This window comes from Lupinus angustifolius, chromosome LG08 (assembly GCF_001865875.1).
Source record: "Lupinus angustifolius cultivar Tanjil chromosome LG08, LupAngTanjil_v1.0, whole genome shotgun sequence".
NCBI lineage: Eukaryota > Viridiplantae > Streptophyta > Magnoliopsida > Fabales > Fabaceae > Lupinus > Lupinus angustifolius.
This window is the reverse complement of record NC_032016.1, coordinates 10,055,144-10,075,159: the sequence shown is the minus strand read 5'-3', so window position 1 is coordinate 10,075,159 and position 20,016 is coordinate 10,055,144. Positions and strand designations below refer to the sequence as shown.

The window sequence follows — 20,016 nt, the reverse complement described above, 5'->3', positions numbered from 1 at the left end:
GGTGCGTTATGAAGAGAGAGAGAGAGAGAGAGACAAAAATGAAAAATATCAAAACATATTAATATTGCAACAACCAATCAATACAATTCCAAATAACATATTACTTTATGAATGATAAATTAGCTAAATTAGATTCAATTCTCTTCATATTTTAGCAATATATAATAAGGTGGTGAAGGTGCATGCAGCGATAAAACAGGTTTGGCAATGTATAAAGCTGACCATGTTCCCTCTTTTTCCTCTTAAATAATACACTCTCATCTCTTTTCTTCTTTTTATAATCTTCTCTCTTCAATTCTATTATTATTTCATTTCTTTCCATTACATCATTATAATATAATAATGTGCTCAAAAGTGTTTTCCATGCAGTTATGTAATGCCACTATCTACTATGTACTATCTACCTCACCTTCATTATATGAATGAAGTGTTCCCCAAATAGAAATATTTTGAAAATATATGTTATAAACATCCATTATAACACATAACCATTTATTTGAATGCAAGTAGATATATTTGAATGCAACACATAACCATTTATTCTGCTACTTAAACATCCATTATAATTACATGTTATAAATGATGTGTTCCGCAAATAGAGTTGCTTACAAAATATAGTTGGATGCAACACATAACTAATTCAATTATACATCGAAGATAATAAAATAATAAGGAGAATATATAAACACCTATCTATGGCCTATGGGCTATGGCTAAAAATAAAGTCATAACTCAGAGCGAGAATATCAAAAGGGGATTCTGCCGGCACAATATCCGCCTGTTCTCCGCCGTCATCACTGTACGACCGCCTGCCGTGACTCTGTCATGGCTCCCTCTCTTACTTACACAACATACCACAATATTAAATGATGTATATATATTTTATTTGATGTTATAATACTTTTTATAAAAATAAATAATAATGAGTATCCTTCTTCATCCATGTAATATAATTAAAGACATATTATAAAAAGGACTAACTATTATATACAATCAATTAATACATTATGTTATAAAATTCCTTTACAAATATTTCTCTTATTACACATGTGAGTTAATAGTGTTATTTGTTGTGGTTGAGAGACATAAAGAGGATGTGATTGATAATTGATTGTAGCCATCATATGACCCGTGAACCCTTGTGCATATATATGAGCCTATGAGGATGTTCATATATAATAACAATAATATAATGTGACGTGAAACTATATATGATAGGTTCAATGATGCCCACATATTAAATATTTCATAGAACTCATACATTGGGGCCCAAGAGAAGCAGAGACTAGAATAGAAAGTACTACATCATTATAAATTAATAGATTCAATGTATAATAATGTGGTGTAGATTGTAGAAGATTATTATTTTCACACTTTCTTAAGCACTAATACCCATGCCAACCGTGTACATTTTGAAAAAACTAAATGATAGTCTTAGTTAAAGACACACCCTTGCCAAAAGGATGTTACATATTGGATCACATTTTTAAGCTATAAAGCCCATCAACCAAAATGGATTTACAACTTCATGTTTAGTAAGACCATACAAAGCATGAAAATGTATTCAAAGTACCATATTTTTATTTGACTCCTTTACAAGATGAATAAATATGGTCCCTTTCTACAAAATTTTGGTTTTCAGGCCATTGTAAAGGTTGAGTGCCAGAAAGGATCAAAATGCAAACCAATAGAAGAAATAAGAGGGACTCCTCTTGCTTCTCTGATTCTGATCCTCACAACATGTGCATGCACCTCATCTCCATCAAGCCTGTGAAGTCTCTTATAACCCACTGTTGTTCCTTTGATAACAAGTTTATGATCCACATAAATTTCATGCTCTTTGATCCTTTGACCAAGTCCAATTGCTTCTTGTATTCTTATCACATTGAATCTTATATTCCCATCCTTACCCCATATTTCAATCCAATGCTCCTTTTCATTATCATGTTCCTTGGGGGCCCAATATGACCACAAGTGGTCACTATCCAACATCTTTTCTGGTCCAAAATCTCCTCTTTGGCTACTTACATTAATGTAACAACTTTCAGCTAGATTCTTATGGAAAATTGTGTTAATTGAACTTCTAAATTCTTTCAACCTATTAGCATCAGTATCAGATATAAGGCCAGATGAATTAGGAGGCACATTTAGAAGTAACAAACAATTTTTCCCTACAGAGTTGTAATAAATATCAAGCAGCTCACTTAGCTTTTTTGGTGACTCTGATTTATGCCAAAACCACCCCTTTCTGATAGAAACATCACACTCTGCTGGTACCCAATCTACCCCTCTTGGATCACCAGTATTTAGATACCTGCATTGCAATATGAGTGCAAAGGCTATGAATATATGTTATGAGTGTTAAATCTATAAACAGTGTAAGTTAATGCATCATTTACTAGCATTATGACAACTCAGTTTTGTAATCTACACATTTCATATCATGGACAGTTTTTTCCTTGCTGATTTAGAACCCACTACCACTACCACTAGTAATTGTGACAGGAACCCACTAAGAAAAGCATGCACACATGCTATTGTACCTTATTATTATTATTGTTAACCTCATCTTTTGTACCTTGTCAGTAATAATTACTCTATAAACATTGAATTGAATATCTCCATAAAATGTAATAAGAAAATGAAAAAAGTAGGAATTTTTTTGTTCTAGTAGAGAAGTTACGCAGTAATGTCTGGGCTTCCAATTGAGAGAGAGGTTCGATTAATGGTAGACCAACATGTGTTCCCTGCACTTCCTGTTTCATCTCCAACCCATCTAACATCAGGACCAGCATCAGAGAATATATTTATAGAACTCTGCAACTCCTTCACCATAGAAAACCAATCTGAAAAGTAATATGACACGTTTTCTGCTTTTGGATCCTTTGCTCCATCAAACCAAATTTCTCTTACATTTTCATACCTAACAAGTATGTAACAAAATAAAGGTCAATCAATGATTCATATTTTTAAGAAAAAAGAGAATAATAGAAGGTGAATCATGAATGAACTCACTTATTGAGAAGCTCTTGCAATTGAGCTAAATAGTATTCATTGTAAGCAACATCATGGCCATATCTAGGTTCATATTTATCCCATGGTGAAAGGTAAATACCAGCATCTATACCTTGTGCAGAAGCTGCATTGACAAACTCTTGAACAACATCACCTTTACCACTTTTCCAAGGGCTGCTAACAACAGAATGAAGAGTGTAGTTAGAAGGCCAGAGACAAAACCCATCATGGTGTTTTGCAGTTAATATCATCAATGATATTTGTGCATCTGCTGCTACAGTGGCCCATTGAGTTGTGTTGAGAGCAGAAGGGTTGAAAATGGATGGTTTTTCATGGCCAGTGCCCCATTCTCTGTCAGTGAAAGTGTTGACACCAAAATGGAGGAACATTATGATTTCCCTTTGTTGCCATTTCAATTGTGAATATGTTGGGAGAGGGAGAAGTGGCAATGGTGGTGTTGGTAATTGCTCAACTATACAAAAGCTGATTTGGAAGAATAGAGTAACTAATAACAAAGAAGAAAAGCATAGTAGGCTAGCCATAATTGATGATGATAATAATAATACTATTGGTTCTTATATTTATGAATGATAGGATATGATTACTATATAGTATATGGTAATAAAGGAAGAGATTAAATGTTAAAATTGTAAATGGCTTTTTGTTTGGTTTCTATACTTGTCTCATTCTCATTATCATATTCATATAATAGATTCCTTATTAATCACTCATCACGGATTCATTCCTGCTTCTCAACACCATGTGGGACCACCTACTCTGTGGTCAAGTGGAGACTCCAACAAAGGCCCATGGGCTGATTGCATCCATTGGTACCCATCCTCCGACCCGCCCCGTTACCATTCCTAAATGGGTAGATTCTTCTTTTGATGTTCAGCTAAGCTTTTCATAATGGCCGGCACTAAAGATGCACTTTGCTTCTGCTTTTGTTTTGTTAATTGTAATGTGATATATCCACATTAATTACCACTACTTACACTATCTTATTTTTATGTAACAAAATTGCGTGGTACTATAGATCATAATGAATGAAACAGCTTGGTTGGCTTATTTGGACCATTTATCATATGCCAACAACTTCATCTCTACGTAACCTATTCAATATTCATTACTACATTTATGTTCTCTTAACTCTAACTTTACAGGACCACTACCATTGTACAATCATTTTTTAATTTTAAATAATGTATGTACTTAATGTAAAAGTGTGTTAGTTATGATTAAACTCACATAGTCGTTTTTAGGATTACCAAGTTATTTTTTCACATGCAAACAATTAATTATATTAATCTAGATGTAAACTATTCGTTTTCATATAAATGGACCGTAATAAGAAAGATAATAAGGTGAGAAAAGATGCAGTTAGATGAGAATTTGTAGAGGAACAAGTGTATGAATGTAAAGTGTGTAAAGGTAATAAAAGTAGTTTTGTAGGGTGAAATAGTCAAATAGTGAGTGTGTGGAATGAATAATTCACCATTTTGGGAACCTGAGCTTAGCGGTGCTCAGATGCATTACATGCATTCTGTGAAAGTGTGGCCCATCATCATCAGATATTTGTCATCTATGTGTACAGTGACATTTTTTACTATCATGCGCTTTTAATCAGATTTACCACATGCAGTTACTTGATTGCACTGTCTCGGATTGTATCCCCGACAGTATCCCACCAATTATAATGTATCATTCAATTATATAAAAAAATAAAATTATATTAATTGATGTAATTTGATTAGATAAAGATAGGAAGAAATACGATTTTTTGGAACATATGATACTTCTTCCTTAATCTCACATGATGCTACTTGTTGGAAAGTGCATATAAATGTTTTTTATATACCACTAACAAAGTTACTTGGCCTGAGAAAAATATCAACTAAATATTGTTCTTACAGTGCAGATAACTTGAACCAAGAGAAGTTATGAATCATAGCCATATTAAATTCTTTCACCGACCACTGAGCAGCACTTTTAACTCCCTATTCTTATATTTATTGCCTGTGCATTTGTGATGGCATAGTCTCTATCTTAAATATTTCAAGCATCTTCAAAAATCAATTACTTTCCTTCTTTCTAGCTAGCATGTTAAAGTAATGTCTAAGATTCCAATCACTCCAATGGAAAAGATGAGTTGCATGCTAACAAGCTTTCTTCTCTTGAGTATAGTAGTCTTAACTTCAAATGCTGAACTTGTTAAGAAGACTTATATCATTCAAATGGACAAGTTAGCAATGCCAAACACCTTCTCTAATCACCTTGAATGGTATTCATCAAAAGTTCAATCAGTACTTTCCAAATCATTAGAATCTGAGATGGACAAAGAAGAGAGAATAATCTACACCTACCAAACTGCTTTTCATGGATTGGCTGCCAAATTGAGCCAAGAAGAAGCTGAGAAGCTAGAATCATCAGAAGGTGTTGTGGCCATATTCCCTGAAACAAAGTATGAGTTACACACAACAAGAAGTCCTACTTTCCTTGGTCTTGAAGCACTGCATCATCATAGCACTAATAAAATCTGGTCAGAAAAATTAGTTGACCATGATGTTATAGTTGGAGTGTTAGACACTGGGATTTGGCCAGAGAGTGAAAGCTTCAATGACACAGGTTTGAGAGCAGTACCTTCTCACTGGAAAGGTGCATGTGAAACTGGAAGAGGCTTCAGAAAAAACCACTGCAATAAGAAGATTGTAGGGGCAAGGATATTCTACCGTGGATATGAAGCAGCAACAGGCAAATTTGATGAGCAAACAGACTACAAATCTGCAAGAGATCAAGATGGTCATGGCACTCACACTGCAGCTACTGTTGCTGGATCTCCAGTGCATGGTGCTAACCTTCAAGGCTATGCTAATGGCACAGCAAGAGGAATGGCACCAGGTGCAAGAATTGCAGCTTATAAAGTGTGCTGGACTGGTGGATGCTTCAGCTCAGATATTCTATCAGCTGTTGATAAAGCTGTAGCTGATGGAGTGAATGTTTTGTCCATTTCCTTAGGTGGTGGAGTCTCCTCTTATTACCATGATAGTTTATCTGTGGCTGCATTTGGAGCAATGGAGAAGGGTGTTTTTGTTTCATGCTCAGCTGGAAATGCAGGACCTGACCCTGCGAGCCTCACAAATGTGTCACCTTGGATCACCACAGTTGGAGCCAGCACAATGGATAGGGATTTTCCTGCATATGTTAAGCTTGGGAATGGAACAAAGGTCACTGGAGTCTCACTCTATAAAGGGAAAAACATGTTATCATTTAAGAAACAATATCCTTTGATATACATGGGAAGTACTTCCACCAGCCCTGATCCAAGATCTTTGTGCTTGGAAGGGACTTTAGATCCAAAAAAAGTCTCAGGAAAGATTGTGATTTGTGATAGAGGTATTAGTCCAAGGGTGCAGAAGGGTCAGGTGGTGAAAAATGCTGGAGGAGCAGGAATGATTCTTACAAACACTGCAGCTAATGGAGAAGAGCTTGTTGCTGATTGTCACCTCATTCCAGCAGTTGCAATAGGAGAGAAAGAAGGTAAAGAACTCAAAAATTATGTGTTGACAAATAAAAAAGCTACTGCTTCTCTAGCTTTTTTGAAAACAAGGTTGGGAATTAGACCTTCTCCTGTAGTAGCAGCATTTTCATCAAGAGGGCCTAATTTTCTCACCCTTGAGATTCTGAAGCCTGATGTGGTTGCTCCTGGTGTGAACATTCTTGCTGGTTGGAGTGGAGTCATTGGTCCATCAAGTTTACCAACAGATAATAGGAGAGTTAAGTTCAATATACTTTCTGGAACTTCAATGTCATGTCCACATGTAAGTGGCATTGCAGCATTGCTCAAGTCTAAGCATCCAGAATGGAGTCCAGCTGCTATAAAATCTGCTTTGATGACAACAGCTTATGTTCATGACAATACCATCAAGCCTCTTAGGGATGCTTCTACTGCTGGATCTTCAACTCCTTATGATCATGGTGCTGGCCACATTAACCCTACAAGAGCTCTTGATCCAGGTTTAGTCTATGACATTGACCCAAAGGATTACTTTGACTTCCTGTGTACACAGAAACTAACTCCAACACAATTAGCAGTTTTTGGCAAATATTCAAACAGAACTTGTAACCACTCTCTTGCAAGTCCTGCTGATTTGAACTACCCTGCTATATCAGTAGTGTTTCCAGACAAAAAATCCATTTCATCTTTCACCATTCACAGAACTGCCACTAATGTTGGCCCTCCTGTTTCCAAATACCATGTTATTGTTTCACCATTCAAAGGTGCTTATCTCAAAGTTGTGCCAGACACATTGAATTTCACTAGAAAATACCAGAAACTATCTTACAAGATTATCTTCACTTCGAAATCTAGGCCAGCAGAACCTGAATTTGGAGGCCTAGTATGGAAGGATGGTGTGCACAAGGTTAGAAGCCCAATAGTGATAACATATATGGCACCAATATGAACTTCACTAGGACTAGTTACATGTTTATCTATCTCTGTCTTTTTTGTAATAAGCAAATTTTGTGTACTACAAGTGTAAGCATTTTTATTACATGAAATGATGAAATGATGAAATGCTTGATTTGCTTGCTTCTAATAATGATCTTGTTTTGTATGCCTCTTAATCTACCTTACAACTCAATTACTATCACTCCCTCCATTTATGTAACTCATAGTCTCAAATGCAATTTGAAGTTCGAGGCTGCTTAAAGTAGTGAGCAAAATGCATTTTATATGCTTCATTCTCAAATATGGAATGGTTAATAGTTATTATGAATGTTTATGGTGCTTGAATGTTGCCATAAAAGACATGATCAGGGTATAATATGGTTGTTATATTTAAAATGAATTAATTTTTAAAGTTGGAAAAGAAAGAAAAAAGAGCGGTACGATTATGAAGTTATATTATTTGAATTTTGAAAGCATAAAATAATTAGAATAAATTTGATTGGGGAGTATCGAGTAGAAATGGATTCGGTTGTGGCTGAGATCGGAGCCGATGGAATTCCGAGAGAAGGTTCCGTCATCACTTACACCGAAAAGGTATTTCCCCATTCTCTCTTCTCTTCCTCTTCTCAACTCTTCTCATTACTTCTTATTCTTGTTGCAAGGAAAGCAGGTTCATATATATATATATATATATCATTGTTGCAAATCCTTGTTTTTCCCTTGCTGTTATAGTCAATTGACTTTGCTTTACTTTTATACATGATGCATACTTTAAGCACTTGAACTTTTGAGAAAGAAAATCGAGGTTTCAACAGACAAAATTCGTGTCACCAAGCTAAAGGAAGAACAGGCACGGAAGGTAGCTTATCCTAATATACTTCTACTTTCATCATATCAATAACATTCAGTAGTGCGCAATAAGCTTCTAGAGTTAAAAGTGAAATCATTGCATTGTCATTTATTCTTACTCAGTAATGGATTGGCCACATAAATTTGAGATGACATTTTTTAAGCATTTTAGTAAACAAGTCACGTATAATATTGAACAAGAACTCATTTAACTGTGGCAAATAAACGCAAGTATTGCTTACTATTACCTGAATAGTTTCCCTCTTTCTATTTCTCTGTGTATTATGAAAAGAGAAAGACTTTATTTATTAAAAATAAGATTTCTCAACCATGATCTGTGTAAACAACAAATGTATATGTATATGAATTGATCAGTTATTCTTTTACTTTTTATTTTAATCGTCTCTCAGTCTTATTTCAAATTATGAAGTTGAACACACTAAATCATTATGGATGCCAAATAACTCTATACTGTCTAGAACGTTATTTATATGGATGAGTGTGGGAGATGTGGTATACGAAATTATAATTTATAAATCACTGTTGCTGAGTACCTCTTTAAATGTAATTGATATCTTGACTGTTTGTGCTGAAGGCTTGGGAATCAGCATCAAACGCTGTGAAGAATGAAGAGGCAATAAAGCAGAAGCTATGTGGAGACGTGAGCAATCTGGTAAATAGATTATTAGAGGAAGATATGATGTAGTACTTTTTAGCTGGTTGTTTATACTAACAATATTTTATAGGTGCAAGAGAGCAGTAGTGCTCAGTTTTCTCGGCTGGAGGAATTAAAAAGACGTTTGGAAGATATGAATCCAAGTCGTGCATCAACTAATCTTTAATGTGTATGTTTTTCTCAATGCATTCATCATTACTAGATTCATGTAGTTAAATGTTGTTACTATAAACAACCATCCCAGAGCCCATGCCATAATGACTGAACCTTCATTGGAACTCCTAACTAAATGTCCTAAGAGGCTTCCTAACTTCTCTACTGTAAATGTTGTCACCCTCCCACAAAGCCCCTCCATATTGTTGACTCTACATTGAAAGTCTTTATATATATGGTGCTTGACCCTTTATACATGCTCTTGCAAATGCATTTTGTATTATGCCCATAAATGCTAAAATCATGCACTTCAATTATGTTAGGATGGGGGACCAACAAAGTCTTCTCAGGATGGTACCAAAGACAACTCCTCTGTTCCCAACAATGCAACGGAATCCAGTGGAGGATCAGCCAAGAGTGTTGCCAACCAAAGTAATGGTCAGAAAGTTGTGGTGAATGGACCTAATCAGCAGCCTCCTAATGAAGGTGAAGGAATAAATAAGAAGAAAGTCAACCTCCAATCAAAAGGAAAGGGTTAGTGCCCTGCCCAAGGGTAAATCTTCAGGTCCTGGCTGAACTGGTGCTGGCTTTGATGTAGATGGCAGAACATAAGAGTACTCATAACATATTACTGCAGTAAATATGTTTTGGGCGAGATGTCCATAACTTCATATTCTCTATGCAGGGTGTATCTTTCAGTCCCCGTTCATTTTGTTACACATTAACATGTAAATTTTGTTTTCCCCCAGTTGTGAGAGTTGGTTGACACATAATGGCTGACTTTCAGTCTTGTGTTTGCTAGCACAAACTTGTGAATTCTACTTTAAGGCAAGACTAAATCAAGTTGAGTTAGATTTTCCCTTCTGATTAGGAGAGCCGCTACATCTATTTTTTTCTTTCTCTGTTTTGAAGTGATAAGTAGTTTTTTTGGGTTCCTCCTCCACGAAGCCTTTAGGACAAAATCCCCTACTCTTGTCCTTTTCTTTACCTGTATTACCTATTTAGCTGCCTCCTACATTGCACTTGAACAATGCTTATACCATACCCAAACTCCTGTTCATTAGCACGATGGATCTTTCTACCCGTTCTAACTAATTTAAAGCAAACAGCATTGATAGGTCGTAAGATTGAGAAAGATATGAACCAACCATAGTTTTCAATTGAGTTAGACAGATTTCGGAACTGAGTTATTATTAAGTACACTGCATTTGTCTGAATCTTAAAGATCATCGACTGAACCTTTCTAGCCATTCTGCTTTTGTAGTGAACAGAATGCACCGTCACTTTTAATTGGTGTGTTATTATCACCCCTATGATGAGATCCATGAATATTCATCAGTTCATTCAATACTCTATGAATCTTCACTAAGAAAAACGGTAGTCTCTGTTTCATCAAATTCTGAATGTGGAAACAATAGAGTTCTAGTATACTGAACAAATTCAAAATAACAGATAAACATACTCTCTTTTTTGGAAAAGAAGTATAGACGCGTGAAACAAAATATGGCAACGAAATATAGGATTAACTTAAGGGTATATTGTGTCACTGAGAAGACCCAGAGGAAATGAGGATAGAAGGTAAACGTTTTATGAATTGAAACTATTCAGTTTATGACTGTAAAGTTCAAACCTTCAAGTAACAGAAGTTAATCATTCTCATATATGCCATATGTGTATATTATATTTCAAGGCATTTTTCTTGCATAGCAAATATTGTATTGAAAGTTGAAACCGAGATAGTGGGCTTTAGAAGCATTTATGATGAAGCAGAAATAGTAGGTGGCATTTTCATGGTGAGCCAGCATCTTTATATGATTGGAAGTGTTGTGGGATCTACAATGAAGAAGGAAGTAAACGACAACAAGTACTCAAAATGGCTCTGCTATTCTGCCAAGGACTAAGAGGTGGTGGGACAAGCCTTTTATGTCATCAAAATTTTCCATTTAGTTTGGTTTCTCAGAAGAATCTACTCCTTATTTCTACTTTGATTCCTGCAATTAAAATGGTCTGGTAACAAGTACCCTATTAAAATCTAAGTGACTCAGTATCAGCCTGCACCTGCACCTGCAACCATAATGCCTCTACTTGCAATAGCAGAGTCCCTGTTTATAGAGTTATTTGATAGTACATCTACTTTTAGTAGCAGAGTCACTGTTTAGAAATTAGGAGGACTTTTTTTTACAATAGTACCTCTAAAAATTGTACTAGCTCATTCCCTCCTTCAGAGTTGTTTTATTTCATAATAGGTGAATTTATGTTACAAGTTGCCCTTCTGAGATAATCTTTATCAATTTAACTTACCCTTGAGTTATGATATTATCATTAATCAGCTACTTTAAAAGTGTATTTTCAATACTTTTAAAATAACATCATGAACACTTTGTGAAGATTATAAAAGTAGCATTTCTCAACTTCAATTGAATCAAACCATAATTTGCCAAATGATGTTACAATTTCTGTTTTCTTAAAATTTGTAAAGATTCCCCACCCCACCTTTTTTCTTGTCTGGGTTCTGACTATTAAAGTACTGACAAAAAAATTGGTCATTAGCACTCTCTTTTCTCTTTTACTATATATGTTAAAGGAGCTGTCAGCTTTTCCAATGCGACCCTTTTCTCCCAATCGATGACTCATTATTATTGAATCCACAATCATCATCTGAGTAAAGTTCAGTTCATGTTGTGAATATAGTTGATAAATGATACTACACCCTTAGAATGGAACAATTATGCTACTTAATTCGTTATATTTGTTTTTGTTTACTATCTTTGATTTGATTTACTTAAGCAGAAATAGTAGTTTAATTAGACTAGTGGTTAGTGTGAGCTGAAGAAAAGGACTATAGCATAACATAACATAATAGAGGTTAGGTGAAGAATCGAGTGGTGCATTGCATACCAAAATGGATGAACATAGATCACAAACCATTGAAGGACATGCAGAAAGAAAACAGATCTATAAGGGAACCAAGTGTTACTGTAAACAGTATAAACATCATTAAATTGGACACAACCACCCATCTCTAGTCTCAATCTCTTTTCCTGTTTTCACCATTTTTGATCAGACATACTTAAATACACATCTTTCCTATCAATTATTAACTATTTATTGTTTTCTTCTATTTTTCATTTTCCCGCTTGCATTCCCACCAGAACTATAGTAACACTTTATGTTATACAATACAGCATTCACGTTAGTTAAAATATTGAAAATTAAGAAGAAATACTTTTGCATATATGTATATATAACTCTAGCTTTTGAATGCAAGTTCTTGAACATCTGAAACTTGGAAGTGATTTGTTTTTTTATAATTGAGTTTCACAACCAAAAACAAAACTGTGGGGTTCATTTTCATTTTCAACTCTTGATTTTGTTTAAAAAAGAAAAGGTAAAAAGCCTTGCATTAAAGTTCACATGTTCATGCAACATCACCTTTTAAGAAATTTATACGTTATCATTATATCATTTATATTTAATCATTGTTAATTTTTCAAAAAATAATATGAATAAAATCAGGATAATATATTTAGTATTGACGGTATATAAATATTTAGATTGATCATATTATATTCTCAAATTAAAAAGTATACGTTGTAATCTTCGGCTAGATTGCAATCTCAAACTTCCATGCAGTAAGAACCAAATAGAATATGATTCTCTGAGCATATTCAACTTCTTATCATATGCAGTTCAAAAAGTGATGTATACATTGCACTTTGCACATGTCCTCTTTATTATCTTACCCTTTTATCTTTTAAGTATCATAACAGAGCATCTGCATACTATATTTTATAAGCCATCAATTTCAGTAATTTATATTTTTAATAATCTAGTTTCAACAGGAATAAGATTGTGGAAAACAATTATTTTTTCTCATGAGGAGTGTCAACATTGATTAATATTAACAAAAAAAGGTTCAATATCTTGAAATAATAATGTTCGGAAGCATCGAATGAGATTTGTATTTACTTATCATTACACATGTTAAAAAATCAAAAGTTAGTGGTGGATGATGAAAGAGAGCTTGACAATTAAAATTCATGTTATAATCTTTTTAAAAAATTAAAACATACCCCTTTCTTAAATATTAGTGTTGTCCTTAAAAATGTGACTCCAAAATTTATTTATTAATTTATATTCTCAGGTATTTTATCTCTTAAAGGAGTTTAACAATGTACAAAATAATTATAAAACTAATTACATTGTCACATCCATATATTACTTTGTTTTTATCATCCATATATTAAATTGAATGATGCATCAACGTTTAAAAGTTATACATTTATAATCACTTTGACTCTATCACAAACTTTTTTTACGGCATGAACAAATATTTTTTATAATTTTGGGGAAAATTTCAACTATTTATAAGAAAGTTGTACATTTTTCTTAAAAAGACAACCTAAATATTTAACCGAAAAAAATATATTTTCACACAATATATGCAATTAAATAGGTGCAAGAAAATAATTATGTATGCATGTATAATAAATAAGAAGGACACCACATAGAAAAGGTATACAATTATGGGTATATAATGTCTTGCTCGTAAATAGTAATATAGAGGGATACATATATCTTGTCTTAAATAGTGTCTCAAACCATATCCTAAACCAAAGATATTAAAGCAAAAATAAAAAAATTAATAAATATTTTTAATTGAAATAATTTATTTCCATTAGTCTAGGACATAGTTTAAGACAGGATCTAAAACATAGTCTGAAACACAACATAGGACAGGTGTCAGACAACATATCTTTTTCCTATAACACCAAAATCAACACTAAAATGATTACCATGATGGAAATAAGAAGAGAAACCTCAAAAGAGTGGATATGAGAAGGCAACAAATAGACAAGGTCAATCAACAACTGCATCTACCAACATATACTACTCAGCACTAATAATAACAATGAAATGAATTCCTTCAGCTCTCTTCGAATAGGAGGAGATTTGTTTTACATGTTATAATCTAGGTTCAGTACTGAACTATCGAGAAGAAGAGCTCATCTCATCAATAACATTCTCAAACTACATGAAAAGGTAAGTTAATATACTGAATGGATACCCTATCTCATTACTTCGTGAGAGACTATCATGTTTCATTAGGAATGCAACATAGAAGTGAGAAGTATAGCACTACTACGAGAGAAAAAAAGATGATACTTTGTTTCATTTCCTCAGGCTATATAAACTAAACTGAATACAATGAAGAAAATAATTTTTACAAGGATGAAATAGTAGCATTAGGAGAGAATGAGGGTTTTGGGCATCGAATCCACATGTGGTCCTTTATGGGTTAAAAGTGGACCCACTCCATGAATGATGGATCAGTGGCCATGTGGGCTTTTATTTCATCACGTGACTCCCTCTCTTTCATGTCTCCCCATTCTTTGTTGCATGCACATGATCCCAACGACGCCGTTTTCTATGGACCTAAACACCACCAACCATAACGGTAACCGTTTCATGCACCAATGTCTCAAATATATTCTCTTCAATCTCCGCCACCAACCCTTCTTCTCTTTCTCTTCCTTCCTCTTCTTCATCTTTCATTTCTATCAATCCATCAATGTCTTCAAGAACCTCACATTTTGCACGTGGGAAACTCCCAACCTTGTTCCATACCGTCTCCAACAACGACACCCCATTATCGTAATTACAGTACTTTGGTTTAACCAGAATCTCCGACAACACTTGACCGATTAAATCAAACAGTAACCTTTGGTTACAGCGTGGACCCGGTTGGTTATTCCGTGTAAAAATGCTATCTTTATCATTGTGAGTAGAAGAAAGCGTGGAATTGTATGTTGGGTAAAGCTCAAGTTGGTGAAAATTTGAAGGGTACCATTGATGTGGGGCAGTAGTACGGGTTAAAATGGTTGAGATGTACTGAAATTCTGCTCCTTCTTCAGTGGTGGTGGAGACACCGTTAGATTTGTTTTTAACGTTGGTTACTCTTCCTTGGGTGGCGAGTGTGTGCGCCAACGCTTCTTGTTTGTATCTCTGACTCGAACAAATAGATAACTGTGTGCTCCATTTTGGTTCTCGTGTCTCTGAAACCTGTGACTCATAAATAGTCTTTATCCGTTATTATAAGGAAGCAAAATTAATTCAAATTTCAGAACAAATGTACCACTTTAAAAAAAAGAGTGAGAGAGAAGAAGAATATAGATGAAATTATCTTTAAATGTGGTGTTACAAAAAACAATATATTTTTTTAATGGGTAGAGAAATCATTATTGAAATATAGCAAATGCTAATATTATTCTCCTCAGCTAAGAAATTTAGAAAGAGAATGTAAGTTCCGGAGAGAAATGTGATTGGTATTAGACTGGACAATTTTTTATTTGAAAATCTTTATTCTCTCCATTAAAAATAGTTGAGCGAATATGTAACGATGACATAAAAAACTACATTTATATCCATATATATTACTTGTATTTAATAAATATTAATAACTATAAACACTGCATAATTGGCTGATTATGGGGAAAAACTTTTACACCTATAATATATATGTGTAATAACTCATCAATAAAATATGACACATGCAACACAGTTTAGCGTGTTAAATTTGTACTCGTAATACAATATGAATTTAGTATCCGAATTTTTGCATTCATGCTCATGCTATGGAAGAGCTTTGAAAAATAACTAAAAAAATAGAGATCTTTGAAACAGTTGTAATTTAATTAATAAGAAGTTACCTGTTTTTGAGGAATTTTAGTTGCTGGAGGAGAAGGGCATGTCTTGACTGGGTGAAGAGTAGAAACAGTAGTGTTGAGGTTTTTGAGAACATTGCATGGCAGTGGATGAGTTCTTTTGGTTTTGGTTTTGGTTTTGATGTCATTGTCTCTTCTTGGTGATGGTGGAGGACGGATAACAAAAGCTTCTTCTTGCTTTTTTCTGATTGATGATTTTTGTTGAGGCTTCTTAAGCATTGAACTGAACTTCTCCTTGCCGATTTTCTTGCATTTTGGAGCTGGTTTTTGGTTCTGCAACTCTTGCTCATCAGGCAATGCCTGAGGCCTTGCCTTAGTCAAAACTCTTGAAACTTGTGCTTCAACGTTGGCTAATGGTGAAGGTGATTGCGGTTTTAGAATTATGTTTTGATCTTTTGGGGTAAGTTGTGATGAAAGTTTTGTGCTTGGATTGTTCTTAGTGTCTATGAATCTGCTGAGTCCTGGGGAATGAGATTGGCTTGAGTGTTTTCCTGGGCTTGATTCATCTACTGATTTCTTGAGAGATTTCTTAAGTCTCAATTGGTTAACAAATTCTTCTCTTTCTTTCTCTCTGATTTTGACAGTGTTGGTGATGTCAAGCCCAACTTTCCTGCTTACACTTTCTTTAACTTGTTTTACAATTTGCCTTGCATAGTGGTTTCGACTACTGCTATAATTGTAATTCTCATTATTACATTTACTTTTTGAAAATGAAATCTGAGGTAGATCCAAATCCATGTTCTCCTTGTTGATTTGGAGAGATAGTCTTCTATGTTCAACATCTGAACTTCTAGGAGTCTCATGCAAGGACCGAATGCCTCCATTATTGTAACTTCCTGTGCTGTTTCTATGCTTCACTAATTGAACTTGTTGCCTTTGTCTAAAGTGGTGGTTCACATGAGGATGATGACCTTGTTGGTTTGGAGTAGAAAGACATGATGATGAAGAAGAAGAGGATGAGTGTACTGCATCTGGAAGAAGATCAAGACCCATTAGTCTTGCTACCAAAGTTGGTGTCTTGGTCCCTGGAGAGCTTATGATTTCTGAGGAGAAATCGTTCAAATTCCCTCCTCTAGCACCACTTGTTCTGATTCTTATATTCTTCTGTATTTTCAAAATCAAAAGAATAGTTAAGTGGTGGTCAAGATCATCTTTATATTTCATCATGACTCACTTTACATAATAAGCAGCCCAAATAGAAGAACTATATAAGTGGCTGAGACTCATAAAAATGAGTGAAAAGTTAGACAGGTACTATGAAAAGGTACCACTTACTGGAATTTTTAAATTTTCATCTTTTGAGATGGTTGAAATTGTGCCATCTTCTGATTCCAAGCTATTCCTAGGTGCTTCAGCTCCTGTAATATACAAAAGTATAAACCATACCATATGTATATTATTAGTATTTTATGTGTTTGAGAAGGTGGCTAAAGGTTAAAGACTATAGAGAAAGTATATACCTTTGGGGACAGTTTGAAGGTCTTGTTGGACATTATGAGAGGAAGAGTTGAAAGAGGGTTGTTGTTGTTGATGTTGTTGTTGTTGTTGTTGATGTTGTTGTTGTTGGTTTAAGGAAAAATGAAATGGGTGGAAATCAAAGAGCTGGAACACTGCACACATGCAACCAGAAGGGATTTCAGCAGTTTGAAGTGGTCTACTTCTCTTGGACTTAGAGGACCTGCTTCCACTCCAATTCCAGTAGTCTTTACCCATAATTGGTAAACTTATGCCTTTTTTCTGAGCTTTAGAATCAACAAAGATGATATGGAAAGCGTGATAATATCAGAATGAAAATGACATAGTAACACAGAGGGAGAGAGAGGGAGAGAGAGAGAGGGTGTTGTGTTATTCAGCTTTGTTGCCAAGAAAATCTTAAAAAGCTTTGTAGAGTGAATATTATGCGAAAAAACCGGATCCTTCAACCATAAAACGGTCTCATTTGATGTGAGATTTGAAGTACCCTACATGAATTTGTGGTGATGTAATGCTTATCAGCTTGCTATTTTCATAATAATTTTATTAACCTTTTGAGAAGAGAAATATAGTTAATATTTATTCTCTCTCTCCCTTCTATCTCTTTTTATCTTTATTATTATTATAGCACTCACTCCCAAGCTCTTACCAACAGAGAGAATCAACTCTGCTAGGTTATTGGGAATTGAGATGGGTGAATCTAGTTCAACTCATCTGTGTAATCCGAGAGTCTAATACTGAAACATGAAGAATATCTTTTTTAAATACTTAAACTTTTATTGAAATATAATTTAAAATCATGTTTATTAAAAGTAATCCCATCACAAAGAAATTATTGAAGAATTGAACCACACACATTTATAAGTTCACATGCATATACATATATGAACTCATATCTCAAAGTAATATAATTTATTTTTATAGATGAGGCCATGTTAAGTAGATGCACTACCTTCCCTCTGTGAGCCCGTGATAGAATGTGAGGAGATTATTAAAATATAGTTATATTGTTAAGGTAATTAGTGAGAGTTAATGTTTTAGGGATCTGCGATATATTATTATGTTACAACCTTAGTTGCCGTTTTCAAATCTGTCCCCTAAACTATCAACTAATAACTAATGGTTTTGGTGTTATAATGGAAACCAGCTTCCTCAATTAAAATGTTACTAGTACTAGTTTTATTATACCAAATGTGTCTGTTAAATACATTTTTTGTTGTACCATTTATACTTTTATACATTTATTGTACAAATGATATCTCCACTTCAAAATACCTTCTATTTTGCATGCTGATAATGTGCGTGAGAGGCAGAGTTTGAGTGAGCATTTATTGTATAATTCCATTTTACATTTTAAAAATTATAGAAAGTTATTGTAAAGTTTATAAGTTTTTGAACATCACCAATGTTTGAATGTACCTTCTACCATGATGGGCTATTGCATACAAATACCTATATTGTTGTCCCCAAATAGATCTTAGATTGTAATAATCACATGATTGACACCCTCACTCTATGTTATAATCTTGAGTGAGGTACCCTCTCTACTAATAATATCATCACATGAGGCTTAATGGAAGGATAGAACTTATGATTCTAGCTACTCATCAACCTGACATAAAATAAGAGATGAATTATGGAACAACACCTAATGAATTTTACGCCATTATATTTCCTGACCCAACAACAGAGCCAAGGTAAGGATTTGACCCACTCTTAAATATGTTCCTACCAAAGCATTCATATGTCATGAATGACCCACTGTTTTAAATTAAGTTTTCTTCCTCAATCTATGTACCATTCATTATTTCTTATTACAATACCTAACAAAATGCAATGCACTGCCATTTAAATCTAATGTTGAATAAAAACAAGAGTAATCTTTTCAATATGCCCCAATGAAAACTTAAAATTGGATCCCCATGTGTTCAAGTTAAAATGAGAATGGACCCCTAGCTTCCCTTGACTTATTATTGTACAACATGTGAAGAAGGAAAGAAGATCGAGGTGGTTGTGTTGTGACCACCACCACAGTATGGGTACTTTTTGACGACAAGTGAAGCTGCTATGAAAATTAGCCACTCCCTTTGAGGCCCCATAACTAGGAATTGAGATCACATGTCTTAAGATTTTGTATCCTATTGTGTACCAATCCTATCAAAAAATGTCAACTAGTTAAAAAAAAAATCATAAAAAGAAAAAACAAATTTTTTTATTACTTATTATAACGTGATTGACTTGGAATATAGAGATAATAAATTTTTAAAACATGTAATCCTTGTTCCATAACTAGTGTGATATAAATTCTTTAGATAACTTAGATTTTGGATGATGACCTTACCTTACTTCTAATAATATCATATATCATGTATGTAAAAGGGACCACAAACCCCCCTCCCTTTTCAACTGTTTCTATTACCTATATTGATAGGACATTAGTTTCCTATATATCTCTCTCATAGCTGTGTGAATCAATTTGGTGTCCTTTTAGATAGTGATAGGTTTATAGTGGTCCCAATATTTATTCTATAATTATTCACCTCCAATTTAAAATAACACATAAATATAAGCTTGTGTTTAGAAAATTCATATAAACTTTCATCATCACATCACTTCAATCCATGCAATTCATATTTAAAAGAAATTTATCATTCATATTCACCTATCTGCCAACA

At 34.1% G+C, this 20,016-nt stretch overlaps 3 protein-coding genes and 1 pseudogene across 3 annotated transcripts; 2 read left to right on the top strand and 2 right to left on the bottom strand.

Moving 5' to 3' along the window:
• On the bottom strand, window positions 1,562-3,592 carry LOC109354649 (alpha-L-fucosidase 1-like). Its single transcript, XM_019597287.1, has 3 exons — window positions 3,016-3,592; window positions 2,684-2,923; window positions 1,562-2,314 (listed from the first exon to the last, which is right to left on the bottom strand). Exons 1-3 carry the CDS (start codon window positions 3,555-3,557, stop codon window positions 1,639-1,641), a joined length of 1,458 nt encoding a protein of 485 aa, XP_019452832.1. The 5' UTR covers window positions 3,558-3,592; the 3' UTR covers window positions 1,562-1,638.
• On the top strand, window positions 5,042-7,723 carry LOC109354646 (subtilisin-like protease SBT1.3). The gene has a single exon (XM_019597285.1). The coding sequence runs from the start codon at window positions 5,127-5,129 to the stop codon at window positions 7,476-7,478; it is 2,352 nt and encodes a 783-aa protein (XP_019452830.1). The 5' UTR covers window positions 5,042-5,126; the 3' UTR covers window positions 7,479-7,723.
• Window positions 7,985-10,011, top strand: LOC109354652 (annotated as a pseudogene).
• LOC109354647 lies at window positions 14,220-17,871 on the bottom strand. The gene is made up of 4 exons (XM_019597286.1): window positions 17,329-17,871; window positions 17,144-17,226; window positions 15,854-16,972; window positions 14,220-15,206 (listed from the first exon to the last, which is right to left on the bottom strand). The coding sequence occupies exons 1-4, from the start codon at window positions 17,579-17,581 to the stop codon at window positions 14,580-14,582; spliced, it is 2,082 nt and encodes a 693-aa protein (XP_019452831.1). The 5' UTR covers window positions 17,582-17,871; the 3' UTR covers window positions 14,220-14,579.